The 18,093-nt window shown below is 39.4% G+C and overlaps 1 protein-coding gene across 1 annotated transcript; it reads left to right on the top strand.

Moving 5' to 3' along the window:
* Positions 1-841: 841 nt before the first annotated feature.
* eif2s3 (eukaryotic translation initiation factor 2 subunit gamma) lies at positions 842-15,809 on the top strand. Its single transcript, NM_001011456.1, is given in 12 exon segments — positions 842-915; positions 5,418-5,481; positions 7,004-7,131; positions 7,530-7,651; positions 10,297-10,391; positions 10,817-10,975; positions 11,858-11,992; positions 12,509-12,603; positions 13,324-13,468; positions 13,755-13,924; positions 14,343-14,515; positions 14,873-15,809. Coding segments are annotated over 12 exon segments (1,419 nt in total). The 5' UTR covers positions 842-846; the 3' UTR covers positions 14,937-15,809.
* The last annotated feature ends 2,284 nt before the right edge of the window (positions 15,810-18,093 follow it).

Here is an 18,093-nt window from a genome sequence, read left to right as displayed (position 1 = left end):
AATTTCAGGTGCAGATGCACAGTGCCATGTAATGCATTTGTGCATGTGCAGGTAGAAATTTTCAGCTGCGATTTTGCTTGTGTGTGATGTCACTTCTGGAAGTGAACATGAAATCTGTAATGTCACTTACGGGTACCAAGGGACAAATTTGTCACCACTCCCACCCGGCTGTCAAGTTGACAGCTCTGATTTACTATAACAAGTATTGTGTTTATATTCTCTGCACTGCTGGTTCTGCCTTCTGAAACAATGTAGCAGAAGCAGCTGAATAAAAGAACTGACTTGTTTTGTTTCAAAAGCCATAACCAGACAACATAATAAAGGAGTAACCAAATACTGCTAATACTGAAACTGTTAAATTAATGTATGTTGTAAAGTTGCCAAGAATTATATTTTTATTAGGCAATAGAACTCTTCTGGAGGAGATCCCTTATTGTCCACACCGTAGTGAAAATAAAACTTCTCTGCCTGGCCTACACTGTAATACATATACAGTGAAACCTGTATTGCATCAGACTGGGTGCTTAGGCGGTCCTACCAGCATGGGCTCCACACTCTATAGGTAATACTTCCGGGTAGCTGGCTGAGCCAGACCAGTAACAGCAGAGACGAATGAATGAACACCAATCAGCCATGACTACTCAGACATCTCTTAGTGGGTTTTCTCTAAAGTGTTAACATGAAAAGCGACGTCACTGAATTCCAACCAATAGAACATTCTGGTTCGTCAGAGAGCGGCGCCAAGATTGCCAATTCGAGGCATGGAACGCAGCGTGTGTCGGAAGCGGGCCTGCTGAACATTGCGGGGATTGCCTGCTGACGGCCTTCAACTTCCTCTTCACCAAGATGGCGGGCGACGAGCCGGGAGTGACTCTGGGACAACCCCATTTATCCAGACAGGACTTGGCCACATTGGTGAGTTGCATTTTCCTAGTATAAGTCAGAAAGGTAATGTTGGAGCTATCCCTTTCTGATTCCACATTCGTGAGTCCAAGTCACATTATATGTAGGTTAGGTGGGCTGCCTGTGACTGGGCGAAACTCCATGGCGTATCTTTGTGGCTTGCCTTATGCCCTGGCCCTTAGTTGTACCAACACGCTGGGTGCGTAGTGGGGGCGATTGTCCCCAAAGTTGGAACTATTATCCCCCCGGTACTGCTTCTCCGCGCAGCTGCTAATCGCTATCTGAACACCATGCGATTTGTGGCTTTCGCTGCGGCAGCTTGTCCCTCTGTAGATGCTGTAGCGTGGTAAGAGTTCTAGCTCAAAACACGCAAAAACGCAGGGAGTCTTTATATTTTGGCTGCCTGTTATCTGTCAGTAGCCAGTTCACTATACAACACAGAGGGGTATTATATGCAGTGATGAACATAGTTACTGCTCCTTCCTTGCAGATATAACTTCATTTCCCACTGTTACCCCCCCCCCCCCCATGCTTTAATGCTTTCTCATGTAGGGGGTGCTAAGGAAAGCTGCATCAGGTTTAATAACATAGTTGATGTAAAGGGATAGTTCCTCTCTAAATTTAGTGAGTTGTTGATAGATGATATTCAGAGGCTATTGGCATAAGAAAGCAAAGCACCAATGCTGCTCCAAGCAGACATTCATGTTAATTGCAAGTAACAGTCGGATATCTGCCTGCCAGTGCCCTGTCTGTGGTTGAAATCTGCCCTCTGTTGACTTTGTTTGCTCTATAAATTTAAGCATGTGTTGTCCCTCTACTTTAAAAATAGTAACCATTTCTTATAAACTTAAACAATTCCCCCTTATACAATAAAAATTTGTTTCAGTATTTAAGGTGGTCAACCTGCTCTAAAATGTAGTAATAAAATAACTTTAAAACTCCCCTAAGTCTGCTCTGCCAAATAAATCATTGGTCTGGAAGTTGAGGCAGGTGTTATAGTTCTTAAGGCCACAAACTTTTTTTCAAGTGAAAGGGTTAGAAGGTAGGGGGATAAACTATACACTGGATTTCAGCAGCATTTATCATACAATTATTTGGATAGCATTCAACAGAAAAAATGCTTAGAATATGTAAACTGTGAGTGCTCTGTTTTTTTTTACATTACAGGAATCCCTGTGTATCTTGTATTCTTGTAGTTTATAAAGGCAAATATGTAAATGAAAGAAAAGCAAAAGCACCCCTGCACCTCTCTTTACATTCACAAGTGTTCCTATTTGTGTGTTTGCTTTAAAAATGCAGGGATGACAGGCACTATCTAGTGCTGCTATCTCCTACACAGAGCAGAGCGCTTGCAGTTAAAGCCAGGCCCTGATCTGCTTAAACTGTGCATGCTTCTGCCGGCAAACACGCATGGAAGGGGATCCAAAGCAGCACTAGATGGTGCGTGTCAACCCTGCATTTTAAAGCAGGCCTTACATAGACTGATAAAAGTTGCTGAGTTGGGAGCTTATTGGACCATGTATGGGGCTCTTCGGACTGCCGGCCTGACCAGTATCTAGTTGATGTGAAAATCGTTTAGGTTGGTGGCAAAACTGGGCAAAGACACCAAGTAATCAAGAAAAAATAAATTGAGCAGAAAAACTTAAGTTAAATTCACTAAAAGGTCCTGAATGTTAAATAATTTAAATCAACACATAAGTTTTTTAGTTGAGTTTTACCCCCACATGACAAGGTGAGTCAACCAGTGTACTGACAATAAAGAGTTTCTAGAACTGTTAGGTCGGCAACTTTGCTTCTGAGTGACTGCTGAGCATAATGGTAGACTTCCATTATACCCTCTGTCTTTATTTAAACCTAAAAATACTTTAAGAACTACCTCTTGGGCAAGATTTACTTAATTCACTTATAGTGTGATGCAATTTTGTTGCTAATGTGGAATACAAAGATTATTTATCTTTCAGTGTATGCTGTGGCATGTTCTGGTGCAGGGCACATAGCCAGTACATATTGGTGGACCTATTTTTATCATGGTGACTGGAATTTAGGCTTCACACAACGCAAAAACCTGTTTCGGTTAAACAAAAATAGATGCAGCGTTTTTGTTTGACACACATCCCCTGTGCAAGTACACTGCAGTCAGCAGATAAGCATAATAACCAGCAGTCATTGGCCAGATAACGGGGCTGAATAAAACTCAAGGCATTTGGAAGATGAGAATTATTGCCTCTGTGTACATACTATTTCAGTTCTCTCTTAGTTAAAAAATAATTCTATTAAAAATGAACTGTTAGAGAGGTTAAAGAAGACCCTTCTGAATGAGCATGTATAATTTTAAAATAATCTATACTGTCCTGTAAGAACAATACACATACAGTGGTCCTTCGAAATTTGCCAACCTTGCTGAAGTTTCAATATTTCTCTATATAGATATGACGGAAATGTGATCTTTTGAGGCAAGCTAGATAATGAGAACCCAAACAAATTAGTGAAAAACATGAAGCCTATTCATTCTTTTATTGAGGAAAATTATGCAAAGTTACATATTTGTGTGTTGCAAAAGCATGTGTACCTTTAGGATTTAGATCAGTGATAGGATAGATCAGATTTCAGTGAAAGGGATGATATTCAGGTATGAAAGGACAGAAACATGGGTCTTCACTATCCACTGTCTAATTTAAACAACACAGGTTTGTGTAAGTGTCATAGTTTGATAAGATTGAGGTTATGTATAGATGGAGGCAATTCAAAGCCACTGTTACACTCCCATGAGTGGTCGTTCATCAAAGATCACACCACAAGCACGTTGTGTAACACTCCAGCAGATCTCCTAGAGCCCCAGGCTCTGTGTTGCATTGGAGGATTCCGTGTTTGAGTTTGCTATCGGGAGAATCGCTAGACAACAATAATGTGCATGATGGAATTACAAGGAGAAAGCCACTACTATCCAAAAAGAATGTTGCTGCCCATCTACAGTTTGCTAAAGGCCATGTGGACAATACAGAAGGTTATTGGTATGATCTGTGGATAAATGAGACCAAAACAGAACTTTTTGGCTTGAAAGAAAATGAATGAAAAATTGTTTGTCGAATGTCAAACACTACATACTATCATAGGAACCTTATCCTATCTGTGAAAGGTGGTGATGGCAATATCATGGTTTGGCCTGCTTTGCTTCCCATGGACCAGGATGACTTGCCATCATTGGTGGAGCTATAAATTCTAACATACACACAAATTCTGCAGGAAAATACCAAAGTATCTGTCCATGAACTGAAGCTCAGGAAAAAGTATGCATTGACCATAAACACACCAATTTATGGACCAGGGAATGATTAGACCAGAAGAAAGTTCATGTTTTGGAATGTTCTGACTTTAATCCAAAAATTTGTGGAGGAACCTGAAGTGGTGATTTGCCGTAATACTGTTATTGCTGCCCAAGGTGCTGCACACCAGTTATTAAAAACAAAGGTTCACATAATTTTGTCACACACTCATATGTAACTTTGGATCATTCTTCTCAGTAAATAAATAAATAAATAAACATTATGCTTTTAACTCATATGTTTAATTGAGCTTTCATTATCTAGTGATAGGACATGCATGTAAAACAGATTACATTTAGTTAATTAACAGAAATAAATGATGATAAAAAAGATGTCCCGCACCCTAGTACCATTTCAGCAACACGTGCGGCTTTCTTACCAATATATACTGACAGGTAAACTGTTGAAATTCTTTGGAAGGAAGGGGGTAAAGTGACATTATCACTGTTCGATCAAGTGCCAAAATCTTAGGTAATGGTGCACACAGGAGTGAGTTTGAAGTTTGCACATCGGTATTTAAAAATGTATTTCAAAACTCATTTTTTAATCTTAAACAATAAGAATTTTGCCAAGTGGCTACTCACAGCAATAGATGTAAATAAGCACACACCCCAAGTCTGGATTATCCAGTTGATATGCTTTTCAGTAGTGGGTGGTAGTTTAGCAGCAGCATTGATATCAATACTATTAGTAAAATTTAAATGAGCAATTTAAATCTGTGTTTGTTTGTAAGCCTAATGTCGCTGGTCTGCTAGCCTGCCCCTTCCTGAGGTGAAAGCGCACACACAATGCATGTTTGATTCTACAGGCATTGCGCCAGGCATTTCTCATTGTAATCTCCTTGTCTTACTCTTAAAGTAAACAATATAAACATTCATTTATTAGTAAAGGATCTCATTAATCCAGATATGCTGTAAGCTAATAGTCTGTAAATACTATTTACCATAGGCTGAGAGTCATTTGTCATCAATGATCATCTCAAGAATTGCGCCAGTTGGCTCAGGGAAAGGGCTTGAATTGTTTAATTGTGTGAAAAAAACTTTCTTCTGTATGTTCATGTAACTTTCAATGAAAAGTGTTTTTGATGCTGTGTTCCCTGCAGAGAGTGTTTTTACTGTTTGGAGTTCTTTTGCATCTTGATACGAAATGGTCACTTTGATAAACACTCTTCTTTTTTTTTTTTTTTTTTAGAATGTTTCTAAGCTGACACCGCTCTCGCCAGAAATCATCAGCCGGCAAGCCACAATTAACATAGGTAAATCTGCAGTATTTATTCATTTCATTGAGCAGTATTTTAAATCCATATTTGGCTTTATGGCTTACTTTATTTTAAAGGAGAACAAAGAACATTATTAATATTATTAGCGCGTATTTATAAAGCACTAACATATTCCACAGCGTTGTACAGTAAATAGGTGGATCAACTGCAGATTTACATGAAAAAACAACCAATATCCAGTACAGAAGGTAAAGAGGGCCTTGCCCAAAAGAGCTTACAGTCTAGAAGATTTAAATAGCTTAGGCCTGCTGCAGAGACCTTCCTCTTGAACTGCACCATGCATGACCTGTAATACTGCTGAACTGGGGAGGTTTGGACCATTCAAACTGTTGCATTAGGGCCGTGGCAAACGGGGAGATTAGTCACCCGTGACAAATCTCCCTTGTCGCGGGCGACTAATCTCCCCGAAATGCAATCCCGCTGGCAAGATTGTAAATTGCCGGTGGGATCGCATATGCGGCGCCGAAGTTGCCTTGAGAGGAAACTTTCAGGTCCACGTATGTGATCCTACCCAGCCATTTACATTCTTGCCAGTGGGATCGCATTTCAGGGAAATTAGTCGCCCGCGAAAAGGGAGATTTGTCACAGGCGGCTAATCTCCCCGTCTGCCGTGGCCTTTAATTGTTTTACCTGCAGATTACTGAAAAAAGCCAATCACTGATTGGTTGCTATGGGTTACTGCCCATGTGCAAATTTGCCCAGTGTTGATAAATGAGCCCCAATGTCTTTTTCTGAGCTCTATTGCAGTTCAGTTCAAGACCAGATTAACTACCTCTGTGCATGCTTCTGCCCACCAAAAGGCTGGGAAAAGAATGTCAAGAGGCCAAAGATGGTGGCCTCCAGCACTGCTCTTTATTTTATTTATAGGTATTGGGAAATGACCAGTGTTGGGGCATGTGTGGTGCGATTTGGAGGCCTCTGCGGGGAACTGACTTAATAGTTTTTAGTCTCTTTTAATAAAAGATATAGACCGACAAAAAATGTATATTTTTAATGTAATTAAAATATAATGTTCTGTTGCCTGAACTGGTAAAAGTTGTGTGTTTGCTAGAGTAACACTACTATAGTTTATATAAATACCCTCCTGTGTAACCACGGGGGGCAGCCATTCAAGATGGAGAAAAGGCACAGGGTACACTGCAGATAACAGATAAGCTCTGTAGTATACAACAGTGTTTTACCTGTTACCTGCTATTTAACCTGTGCCTTTTCTAGTTTGAATTGCTGCCCCCCATGGCTACACAGCAGCTTTGTTATATAAACTTTATGAGGTAAACACACCAGTTGTACCAGTGCAGGGCAGCAGTAAATTATATTCTAATTACTTTTATACACTTTCATTTTTTTTGGTGTTACTGTTCCTTTAAACTTTATTAGTTGAATATTTGTTTAAATATGATACAAGCCCTATCTCCAACATCAGGTAATAATACTTTGGTGTTGTGCACCTAAAGTGAAATAATACTTTGAAATAATGCTTTTGTTCTCTCTCTTTTAGGCACCATAGGTCACGTAGCCCATGGAAAATCAACTGTAGTTAAAGCTATTTCTGGGGTTCACACTGTCCGATTTAAAAATGAGCTGGAGAGAAATATTACCATCAAGCTGGGATATGCCAATGCCAAGGCAAGTTTAATGCATCGGTTTTGTTCAGCAGCATTAATTTCAGTTCTATACAGCAACATTGATTTCACTAGTTTATATAAGTCTTCATATTACATACTAAATAATTGCAGTGATCAATTTAGATTCAAGATCAGTCTAGCTTGAATTATATATATCATTTGATTTGCAAATTAAGACTAGCATATTATGCCTGTGGAATGTATATGAAGCCTTTTTACACTAATCTGGGAATCCAATCTATTCCCCTTCATCCAGATACAGATGTATGCATGTTATCTATAGCAAATGTAGTTGGTTTGACTGCAGCATTCTTTAGGAGTCTTGGAGAACTGGCACAATATCTGAAAAACTATAAGGTGACCAATTTAACATGTGGTTAATGTTAAATGCTGTTTTAGATTTACCAACTTGATGATCCTAGCTGTTCTCGGCCTGAATGCTATCGATCGTGTGGGAGCAGCACTCCAGATGAGTTTCCAACTGATATCCCTAACACCAAGGGCAACTTTAAATTGGTCAGGTAATTAGAAACACATATTTTCTTTTGTGAATACATTTAAACGACATGTAAACCCCCCACACACAAATGTAATCAGTGAACAGCCTTTTTGAAATCTTTCAATACTTGCTACACTGGTTGTCTGGAGGTTAATAGTAAAGGTGGCCATACACGGACCGATTTTTTACTTACAAACGACCGATTCCCGAACGATCCGATGCTATCGTTAAGTTATCGTATAGTTGGTGGTGTACGAACGATCGTCGGCCCACTAAACGAGCCGACATTATCGTCCCCAAAATCGATCGGCCAGGTTTAAAAATTTTGGTCGTTTAACGATAAAATCTGCCAGTTGGTGTGAGTGTCAGACATTTGTCTTTCAACGATTGTTCTCTGCGCATGTCACGATTGCCAGCAGCGGAAGTCAACGACATCGATCGTACGTAGATGTACGATCGTAGGTATTTTACGATAATGATGCGACAAAATCTTTCCCGAATTATCGTTGCCCGTGGATGGCATATCGTATGGGAACTCGATCGCCATACGATCGTTTGTCGATATAATCGTTCATCGCACAACGAGCGAAATCGCCTCGTGTATGGCCACCTTAAGGCTGCAGCGTCCCCTTAATCACTTAGATTTCCTTCTGCTCCTGTAACCCACTCAGTGCAGTACAAATGATGCCATTAGGGTGGGGGAGACGTGCCCAACTGAAATACATTGTAGGCAAATGTAGGCTTTACATGTCCTTTAAAGGAGTTCTGTAATCCTCAATGTATATACAAAATATCTGCCTGATATTGTAATTTCTTGGGTCTTTCATTGCCCACAGTTTGGCAGATTATGTACTGTTCAAGGCAGGTTTGGTACAATAGAAGCAGCAGAGTTAAGTATCAGGTAGGAGCATATAACAGCCCAGGAACCAGACAGCAGCATAGTAAGTACAAGGATGTTGTTTGAAAAGTATTTTGGGGGGTTCATGTAACACATGATTTGGGAAGCACTTGCAGTCTGGCTGTGTGGTCAAAAAATTGTCTAGGCTTAATGTGGAATTTAATGTTGAAATAAAGTTTATGCTACTGAAATGTCCAGGACATTTTCAGCAAAACTTTAAATTTCCATCTCCCAGTTTTTCTGCTGCTTTATCTGTGCATAGGGTCATAGGGGTTTTCTTGGGCCAGTACTAGTATGCTGCTGCCCACAGTGCCATATATTTCATCTCTCTTATAGAGAGAGCACTTAATAGTAAGAAGTCCAGGTCCCAGCTTAGGACTCCTCCAGAAACATTAGGTTACCTGAAAGCAGTTCTAATGTGTAGCACTGGCTCCTCAGGCACAATGCACTGAGATGTCGCCTACACACCAATATTACAACTAAAAATACATTTGTTGGTTCAAGAATAAAATTTTAAATGGTGGAGTGAATTATTTGCTATGTAAACAGTGTAATTTTGAAAATAAAAAGTACACCATAAAAATCTTGACCGAATTCCTTTAATATACTTGTGGCTTTACAAAACCACTAGCCACACGTTCAATGCAAGGAGTCTTTATTTTTTAGTTCTTAAAAGGTGACTTTTTTCAATTGATATTGCTATACAGATGCACTGAATCAAGGGTTCACTTTGAGATTCTGCCAGTGTTCTGTTGAATCAAATCCAAACCCATAGTCAAGATAATGCAAAGTAGGGTTTGGTATTCAGCCAAATGTTTCTGTAGAGCAGGGGTCCCCAACCTTTCTTTACTAGTGAGCCGCAGTCAAATGTAAAAAGACTTGGAGAGCAACACAAGAACCATAAAAGTTCATGGAGGTGCAAAATAAGGACTGTGATTCGCTATTAGGCAGCCTCTATGCACACTATCAGCTTACAAGGGGCTTTATTTAGTAGTAAGTCTTGTTTTTATTCAACTTAAACTTGCCCCCAAGTCAGGAATTCAAAAATAACTACCTGGTTTGGGGGCACTGAGAGCAACACCCAAGGGGGTTGGTGAGCAACATGTTCAGAATCACCCATATACTTGTATAATACAGTTAGATTGTAAGCTTTCCTGTGCAGCTTCATACTTCATCCTTTGTGTCTTGTAACTATATTGCTGAAATGTGTTGTGCTGGGTATACAATTGCCTAGACAGATAAAGATTCAGCAAAGGTGCTGATAAACCCACCAACTAATAATAGTGACTGTAAATTGTAATAGTGAAGTATCATTCTTTCCTTGGAGCAGTCTTGACCTCCTATATCAGTAACAGAAAGAAAGTGACGTTGTTGAACTGCAATTATCTAAAATTGAGTAGTTCATAAATAAAATGTAGGAACCATAAAGAATTCAAGCTGAGAAAGGAGAGTAATGGAACTGACTAACTAAGAGGGTGTTTGCATCCCATGTGCTGTTTGGAAGATGCACATCCCAGTTTATTCTTACTCCTGAAAAGAACCCACACTGACCAGTTGTAGATATGATGGCCATTAGGGACCAGAGTCAGCCAGATAGACTAAAAGGTCATTGTTCTAAAGTGAAAAAGGTTCCTCAACTGGGCCCAACCTCAGACTGCTTCTAAATGGCCTTTAGTTTTGTAGTGAGAGTATACAAAATGCATTGTACAAGCACAGAAGTGCCAAGGTGCTATGTGAGTAATGCATACTTTTTTTTCCTTGCACGACAGACATGTTTCTTTTGTGGATTGCCCAGGCCACGATATTTTGATGGCTACTATGTTAAACGGTGCCGCTGTTATGGATGCAGCTTTATTGTTAATAGGTGAGTATATAATGTTTTAAAATTGTCTGCTTTAAAGACCTGTTTGCTGTAAGTGTCTATACACAGTTGACATGAAGTAATTGGCATCAGGGTGGCAATGCCCAGAGCCGGGCACCCTTAGCAACTGGGTCGGCACAGCAACCCTCGGAAATTTCCTTTGCAGTTTTCTCCGATCTTGAATTAAGTGTTACTGATTTCCATTGGTACTGTTCCAAATAACTGAAGTAGCCATAAGGATTCTAAATATAAAATAATTCTTTTAAACTGACAATTCTATAATTCATTATTCAAATGTATTTCCTGTGAATACTGTGTTTTTAAAACCTTACACTTTTACTCTGAGATATTACTTTACACTAAATGATGAATTTGGTAACCTTTCAGCGACATGTCCAACTGATTGTTGTGTTTGCCTTTCTCCATAGCTGGTAATGAGTCTTGTCCACAGCCTCAGACATCAGAACACCTGGCTGCTATAGAAATCATGAAATTAAAACACATACTAATTTTACAAAACAAGATTGATTTGGTCAAAGAAAGTCAAGCAAAAGAACAGTATGAGCAGATCCTTGCATTTGTACAAGGTAAGCCTAAATCTTTCAAATTCCCTTTATAAGGCTTTAGGATCTATTATCCAGAATGCTTAGGACCTGTGATTTTTTTCTTTTTTTATAAAGGGTATTTTTGTTTAGATCTCCATACCTTAAGTCTGCTAAAAATAATTTAAATGGAACCCCAATAGGATTGTTTTGCCCCCAATGTGGATGCATGCGGGTGTGTTGGGAAGGTTTGATTAAACTTTAATTATTTGATTAAAATTGAGGCTGGGAAGACAGCTGTCCCATAATTTCGGTTTCTGTTTAAGGGATACCATTCCTGTAACATAACTGCTGTAAATTAATTAAGTGGTTTTTGTGTCTTTGTACACTTTTGGTTATTTTTTCACTATTTTTGTACATTGTTTGAATTATTCACTTGTTCATATATTTTTAAACCATCTCCAGAGCCTTCCCTCTCCTGAACTGCACCACTGGGGTTCCCCCTAAATATCCCTGTTTTCTGTACCTTGTTCTAAAGCAAAGTTGTGCAGTTATAGTCAGGTCAGCAGTAGCTTCAACTGCATAAATCCTAGAAGAGGAGCTGAAGTGGTGCAAGATAGTGCACTCCAACTCTCCCCGCTGCACTACTCTGCTTTTCAGAACAAGGCACAGCAAATGTGCAGTTTGAGAGAGTGGCCAAGGTATTATGCATACTTTACATTAACTTAGTACTTTTTGTTGCATATTTGATTGTTCAATCTCTGTTGCCTTGCCTTACTCTTTCATACTAGTTCTACCATTTTTTAATTTGTGCAATTATCCATTTCTCACAATCTGCAAGTATATCTCATTTTTAGGACAGAGCTGCTAGGGGTTTAAAAGGTATTTCCTTTGTCTAACTGCCTCATTCACTTTGCTTTGTAACAGGTACAGTTGCAGAAGGAGCACCTATCATTCCAATCTCTGCTCAGCTAAAGTACAATATTGAAGTAGTTTGCGAATACATAGTAAAGAAAATCCCTGTGCCCCTACGAGACTTCATCTCTGAGCCCAGGCTCATTGGTAAGTAGCTTCAATAACCATCTATGACATTGTTTTCAATATTATGTAATAGTAGCCCTTCTATCTTCTGTATATTCTGCTGTGTTCCTGCAAATTACACAGTTACATAATTAAATTAGCTCTAATATTAGAGGTTCAGATTTCATAATTTATATGCCCTCATGGGTCAGGAGATTACTGCTCAGAAATGCTTGATTGATGGATTTCCAATTAGTAAACTCCTGACCCGCTAGTGCACCAACAGTCCAAGGGCTTACCATTGAAGTCTATGAAGAGGCGCATTTAAGAGTTTTTACTGCATTTTAGCTGGAGGAGAAATTCTTAAAGAATAAGTTCTATGCAATTGAATAAAATATTTGAAACTACCCTTAAGTCCTATTCATGCGGATTCTGATCGATGAAGGTCTATACAGAGTTTTTTGAGAACTGCACCCAGGAACAGCTCTTACTAATGCGAGTGCCCCCAATTTGTTGGTATGCCTCAAATATTTTCATTGTCAACATTTTTGTTTTCAGTTATTAGATCTTTTGATGTCAACAAGCCAGGATGTGAAGTTGATGACCTTAAAGGTGGTGTGGCTGGGGGCAGTATTCTTAAAGGTGTATTAAAGGTATGGAAACTTTCTATCCTAAAGTAAGCATAAAATCCAACGTATGATTGGCTTTCATTTTTGACAGCCATAAAAGTGGCCTTATACACCTATATACACATTTTTGTTCAGCATCAGCAAAATAATGAACTTTATACATTTTGTCTATTCTTTCAAATTTAAAAAAAAATCCGAAAACAACGTTGGATGCTGGGGCGTGCGTATGACATAGGATTGGTTGATGTCTCCCCTGATTTCCACATGAAGGGTGCACTTAAGCATGTAGCTTCTGTATATATAGTGTATTATATTGTTCAGCAAGTATATACTTGTAAGAAATGTATTGATTTGCTTGATTTGTTGCAGCAGTTTTTATAATTATAATTTTATGGCCCTTTTGGTAGAACAAAATGTATTAACGCATCCCTAGCCTTTACCTGAAGTTCTATGAAAATATATTTTAGGAGTTATTGTTATGTTATTCTTTGGGAATAAACAAGAAGTTTGGGAAACAATTCCCCCTGCTCCCCTAGTTGGCCGTCAGGCCTTTCTCTCCCTAACAATGCTTTGGTTTGCCCAATGGAGGCCAGCTCCAGTTTGGAAATCTCTCCTTTGTTAGGTGCATTATACTCAATAGATGCAGAAACCAAGAAACCATATTGATTTATGGTTTGAATGATTTTTTTTTTCTTGTATCTTTTGAATGAGTTTGATGAATGACACTGATTTATGTCTACACAGGTGGGGCAAGAAATTGAAGTGCGGCCTGGTATTGTCTCAAAAGACAGTGAAGGGAAACTCATGTGCAAGCCAATATTTTCCAAAATTGTGTCTTTGTTTGCAGAACACAATGATCTACAATATGCAGCTCCTGGGGGCCTTATTGGTAAGACATATTTCTGCTTATGCCTTATATAATTGTCATCCCATTTTAAAATGTAAATGGTCAGCTTCAAACAGTGACATAATTCCCATTGATGCCAGTAGGACATTTTTTGGGGGAATTTATTTAATATAGGGTACAGTTTAGGCAAGTACAGATTTGTTTATCAGTGTGTGCAATTGTGTTGAATGCAGAGATTTTATTGGTATATTTTAGTTATGTTGGACATTGTATGCATGTGAAAAATGGGCCACTCCCTTACTTCTTTTTTCCTTTCATTTGAAATAAGGTGTTGGTACCAAGATTGATCCAACATTGTGCCGTGCTGATCGTATGGTGGGTCAGGTTTTAGGAGCAGTGGGTGCTCTGCCTGAAATCTTCACAGAGCTGGAAATCTCCTACTTCCTTCTGCGACGACTTCTTGGTGTGCGCATTGAAGGGGATAAGAAGGCTGCAAAGGTCTGCAACCAAAGCTATAGTTATCTTCTTTATGCTTCTTATTGTTTGGTGCTCCCTAAACATTGCTTGTGAAACAGCTTGAGGAATGCATAAACGCAGTATTTCATTCTGCCATGGGATTTGGGATTTAGGGGCAGTATGTGTTCCATATAAGACTTCTGACCACATCCTTGACTGTGAATAGACACAGAAGGGCACCTGCAGCTCCTCTCCATCCTATTTGTATAATAATTGCATATCATTCATGAACAGATTGAGAGAGAGAGGGGGGCTAATTTTCCAGTTCTATAGATATAGGACTAAATCTGTTTTTGGCCTAGAGTCAGAAGGTATAAAACAGAATGGGTTTTACTATTATGTGAATTGCTCAACATAATCAAGCTGCTGTTTGATGGAGTGCTTTCATGTTGTATTTTAGGTACAAAAGCTGTCCAAGAATGAGGTTCTGATGGTCAACATTGGCTCTTTGTCCACTGGCGGTCGTGTTAGTGCAGTCAAAGCTGATTTAGGGAAAATTGTCCTGACAAACCCAGTGTGCACAGAAGTAGGAGAGAAAATTGCCCTTAGCCGAAGAGTGGAAAAGCACTGGCGGTAAGATTTGGAGTGCGGTTTATACTTGGCATTGGTCTTTACTATCAAGATTTGTTTCCACAGGCTGAACCCAACTGATCTAAACTCTGCCTCTATGGTTATATAGCCTTAAAATCTATAACATTAAAAGGAGAAGGAAAATCACAATTGCTGGGGTGCCAAATGTCAGCAGCCTGATACCCCAGGCTGGGGTTCCTGTTAGCAATGCCCAGTGCTCCAGTTTTACTTTGCCAATGCCCACTTGATATGCCATCTGGAGATATTAAATATCAGTGACTAAATTAACATGATTATATTTCTGTTTTGCATTTGAGCTTCATAATCATTTTAATAATGTTATTTTTTTTTTCTTTTCAGTTTGATTGGATGGGGCCAGATTAGACGAGGTGTGACAATCAAGCCAACAGTAGATGATGACTAGCCGTCAAGCAGACACCAGCATTATGAAATGTTTTTAGAAGAAACATGCCCTTTACTTATTCAGGAATTGGATTTACTAAATCACTGCAGCCAGACATTTACATTTACGATCCCATTTTCTAATTTATAGTGGAGTTGTTCTCAGTCTGGGAATTGCTCTTCGCTTTCTACAAATGCCTTTTGGCATGTAACTCCTCAAATTGTATGCTTTTGTTACAGAGTAACATTTTCCCTGAAGTGCCCATTGGCTTCAGGACTTCACCCATAAATAAATGTCAATAAAATAAACTATAAAAGACCAAACCATTCTGTATGACTTCTTTTGTAAATCAAGTTTGGGCTTAAGTACATACATGTAAGCAGGTAAAGTGATGGCACGGAGACCCCAACTTCTCTAGGCTAAATACCAGAAGCGCTGTGTTGCTGCCAAAACCTCTGTGGAACGACACTGGAAAAAGCTGATTTAATCTGTTTTCTGCCAAAATAAATGGACCCAGCCATAGATGCAAAAAATACCTTTGTTCATAATATGCAACTAAAAGAGCTAACCGTGTTGCTCAGATACTATTCAAGGGTCATGTGCATTTTATCAGTCAGAAACTACTGAAATCCAGGTTTAGTGTGAAAGCTGGCTGAAACCCCAGTACTTTTTTGGAAAACCAAATCTGTACCTTTAAGTAATTTTTATATTTGTGTAACATGAGGGTCTGGCCCAACGTCTTCAATTGCTATTGCATAGAATGCAAACAGGTTTTTTTTGTTTTTAAATGAATACTATATCCCCAAACAATATAGGTCTCTCTAGAATATATTGCATAAACAAGCTCATATGTAAAACCCTGCTTCATCTAAATAAACCATTTTCATAAAAATATACTTTTTTGGTTATTTTTTTGGTGCTATTGGGTACTCCTAAATAGAAAATTGACGTTTTAAGAATAATGGGGTCGCCTCCCGGGATCATAGGATTCACAGTGCACACAAACAAGCCAAGGCACAGTTAGAGCTGCATTATTTCTGGTCATGTGATCTGAGGGAGCATACAGCCCATCACTAAATGACCGATCAAGGGAAAGTATGTAAAAGGGCAATATTTACTGATCCAGTTTGGCGAGATTCTTTAATAGGCTACTTAACATGATATAAACCACGTGTCAAATACGGCCCTTCTGGCTATTTTATGTGGCCCCTGGTGACTGCCTTACTGTGCAGCGCCAATCGCCTGACCGTGCAGTATCTTAATAAAAAAATTTGGCCGACGACTTAGCCTGTGTTTTAGATTTCAGCCCCCTTATGTGATTGAGTTTGACACCCTGATAAACTGTTATAGATAGAAAAAAAGCCATCTATTGCGTGTACTTCACCGCTCAGGCGCTGAATATACAATAATAAACTAAACAGTTTAGCAGTGTTACACACAAAACATTTATTGGTCACCTTCTCTGATGAAGCGCTCAATGGAGCGAAACACATAAGGAGGGTGAAGCATGAGTGCCACGCAGCACTGGGGTACACCTTGGTCATTTGGTCAGGTATGCATTTGTGTTGAATTTTAATTGATTGTATGAATGTTTTGTGTTTAACACTACTAAACTGTTTATTTTTGTAACCATTCATACGGCAACTACAAATATTTATGAGTGACAAATATTCTATTTGATATGAGGCACATTTTTATTGTATAGTCCTGTAGAAAACCATGAATGGCATTTGTTCCCTGTGTAAGATTAAAACAAAGAGCACCACCTACTGGTCAATTCCTGCAACTGTACAAGGAGACATTTCTTCAGAAGGTAAACTTGTTCCTGAGAACTGACCAGCAGGTGGTGCAGTTGTTACAAAATTAATTATACCGAAAGTTAATAACAAACAGCTCTGCTGAGAAAAAATATAACAAATGTAAGCTGCAGAAGTGCGTAAAAAAGCATTCTGAGCAATATTAATTTTTTAACTTATCCGTTAACTACCAGCTGATTTGGTCAAAGCGGAACTTTTATTGCCAGACCATTTTTGTACATTTTGTGCTATTTCACTTAAAGGGCCTTTCCTCCGAAATCTAAAATGGGTGCCCATGTCTTTCTACTCTAAAGAACCATGCTACAAAGCTTACCTAAAATTGGCAAATTTGATGAGATTTCCAAAAAAAACCACCTCAAAGCTTTTACTTTGCCTCCTACCTCCCACATACTATTAACCACCAAGATAAAACATCCTAATTATGTACCCCAGGGGTCCACTGAACAGTTTGATGCCCAATATGTATAGGTTTACCTAAGTATGTGGCATGTAGGGACCCAAAGGGGGTGGGGTAAAGCTATAAAAAAAAAGTACGCTCAACCCATTTTGGAATGACACATTCCCCCGAATCTAAAATGGGTACCCATGTCTTTCTACTCCAAAGTACCAAACCGCAAAGGGTTTCTAAAATTGCTGATTTTGACGAAATTTCCAAAAATCACCTCCAAACTTCCAGCATATTTTCTCTCACAGACACCAGAGGCCTACTGAACAATTTGCTGCCCAATATGTTGCAATTTGCCACTCTTATCTCGCACAATTTCTTACATACAAAGGTAAATCACCCCAAATATGAATGGCAGAGGTCTACCGAACAGTGTGATGGCCAATATGCATAGATACACCAAAGTATATAGTTACGTACAGACCCCAAATAAAAGCCATGCATTTTTTTTACCTGCCAACTCAGCTTCTGCAAACAAAGCCCTGACTGCATATTATGTGCCGTAACACCCCCTAACTCAGGGGTAGGGAACCTGTGGCTCTTTTGATGGCTGCATCTGGCTCACTGACAAATCTTTAATAAAAAAAATAACGGGGGACATGGCCTGCGCTCGGCAGATAGAAGACACGTTCTAAGCCTTAGAACACGTCTTCTATCCGCCAAACGCAGGCCACGCTCTCCCCCGCATCGCATCCGGCGTCCTTGTGACCCACCACCCTACCTTGCCTCTGCACTCGGTGGATAGAAGATGTGTTCAAAGCCTTAGAATATGTCTTCTATCCACCAAGCGCAGGCCACACTCTCCTTCGCATCGCATCCGGCATCCTTGGGACCCACCCTACCTTGCCCCTGCGCTTGGCGGATAGAAGACGTGTTCTAAGCCTTAGAACACGTCTTCTATCTGCCGAGCGCAGGC

Source organism: Xenopus tropicalis, chromosome 2, assembly GCF_000004195.4.
Source record: "Xenopus tropicalis strain Nigerian chromosome 2, UCB_Xtro_10.0, whole genome shotgun sequence".
Classification (NCBI taxonomy): domain Eukaryota; kingdom Metazoa; phylum Chordata; class Amphibia; order Anura; family Pipidae; genus Xenopus; species Xenopus tropicalis.
This window is presented reverse-complemented; position numbering and strand designations above follow the sequence as displayed.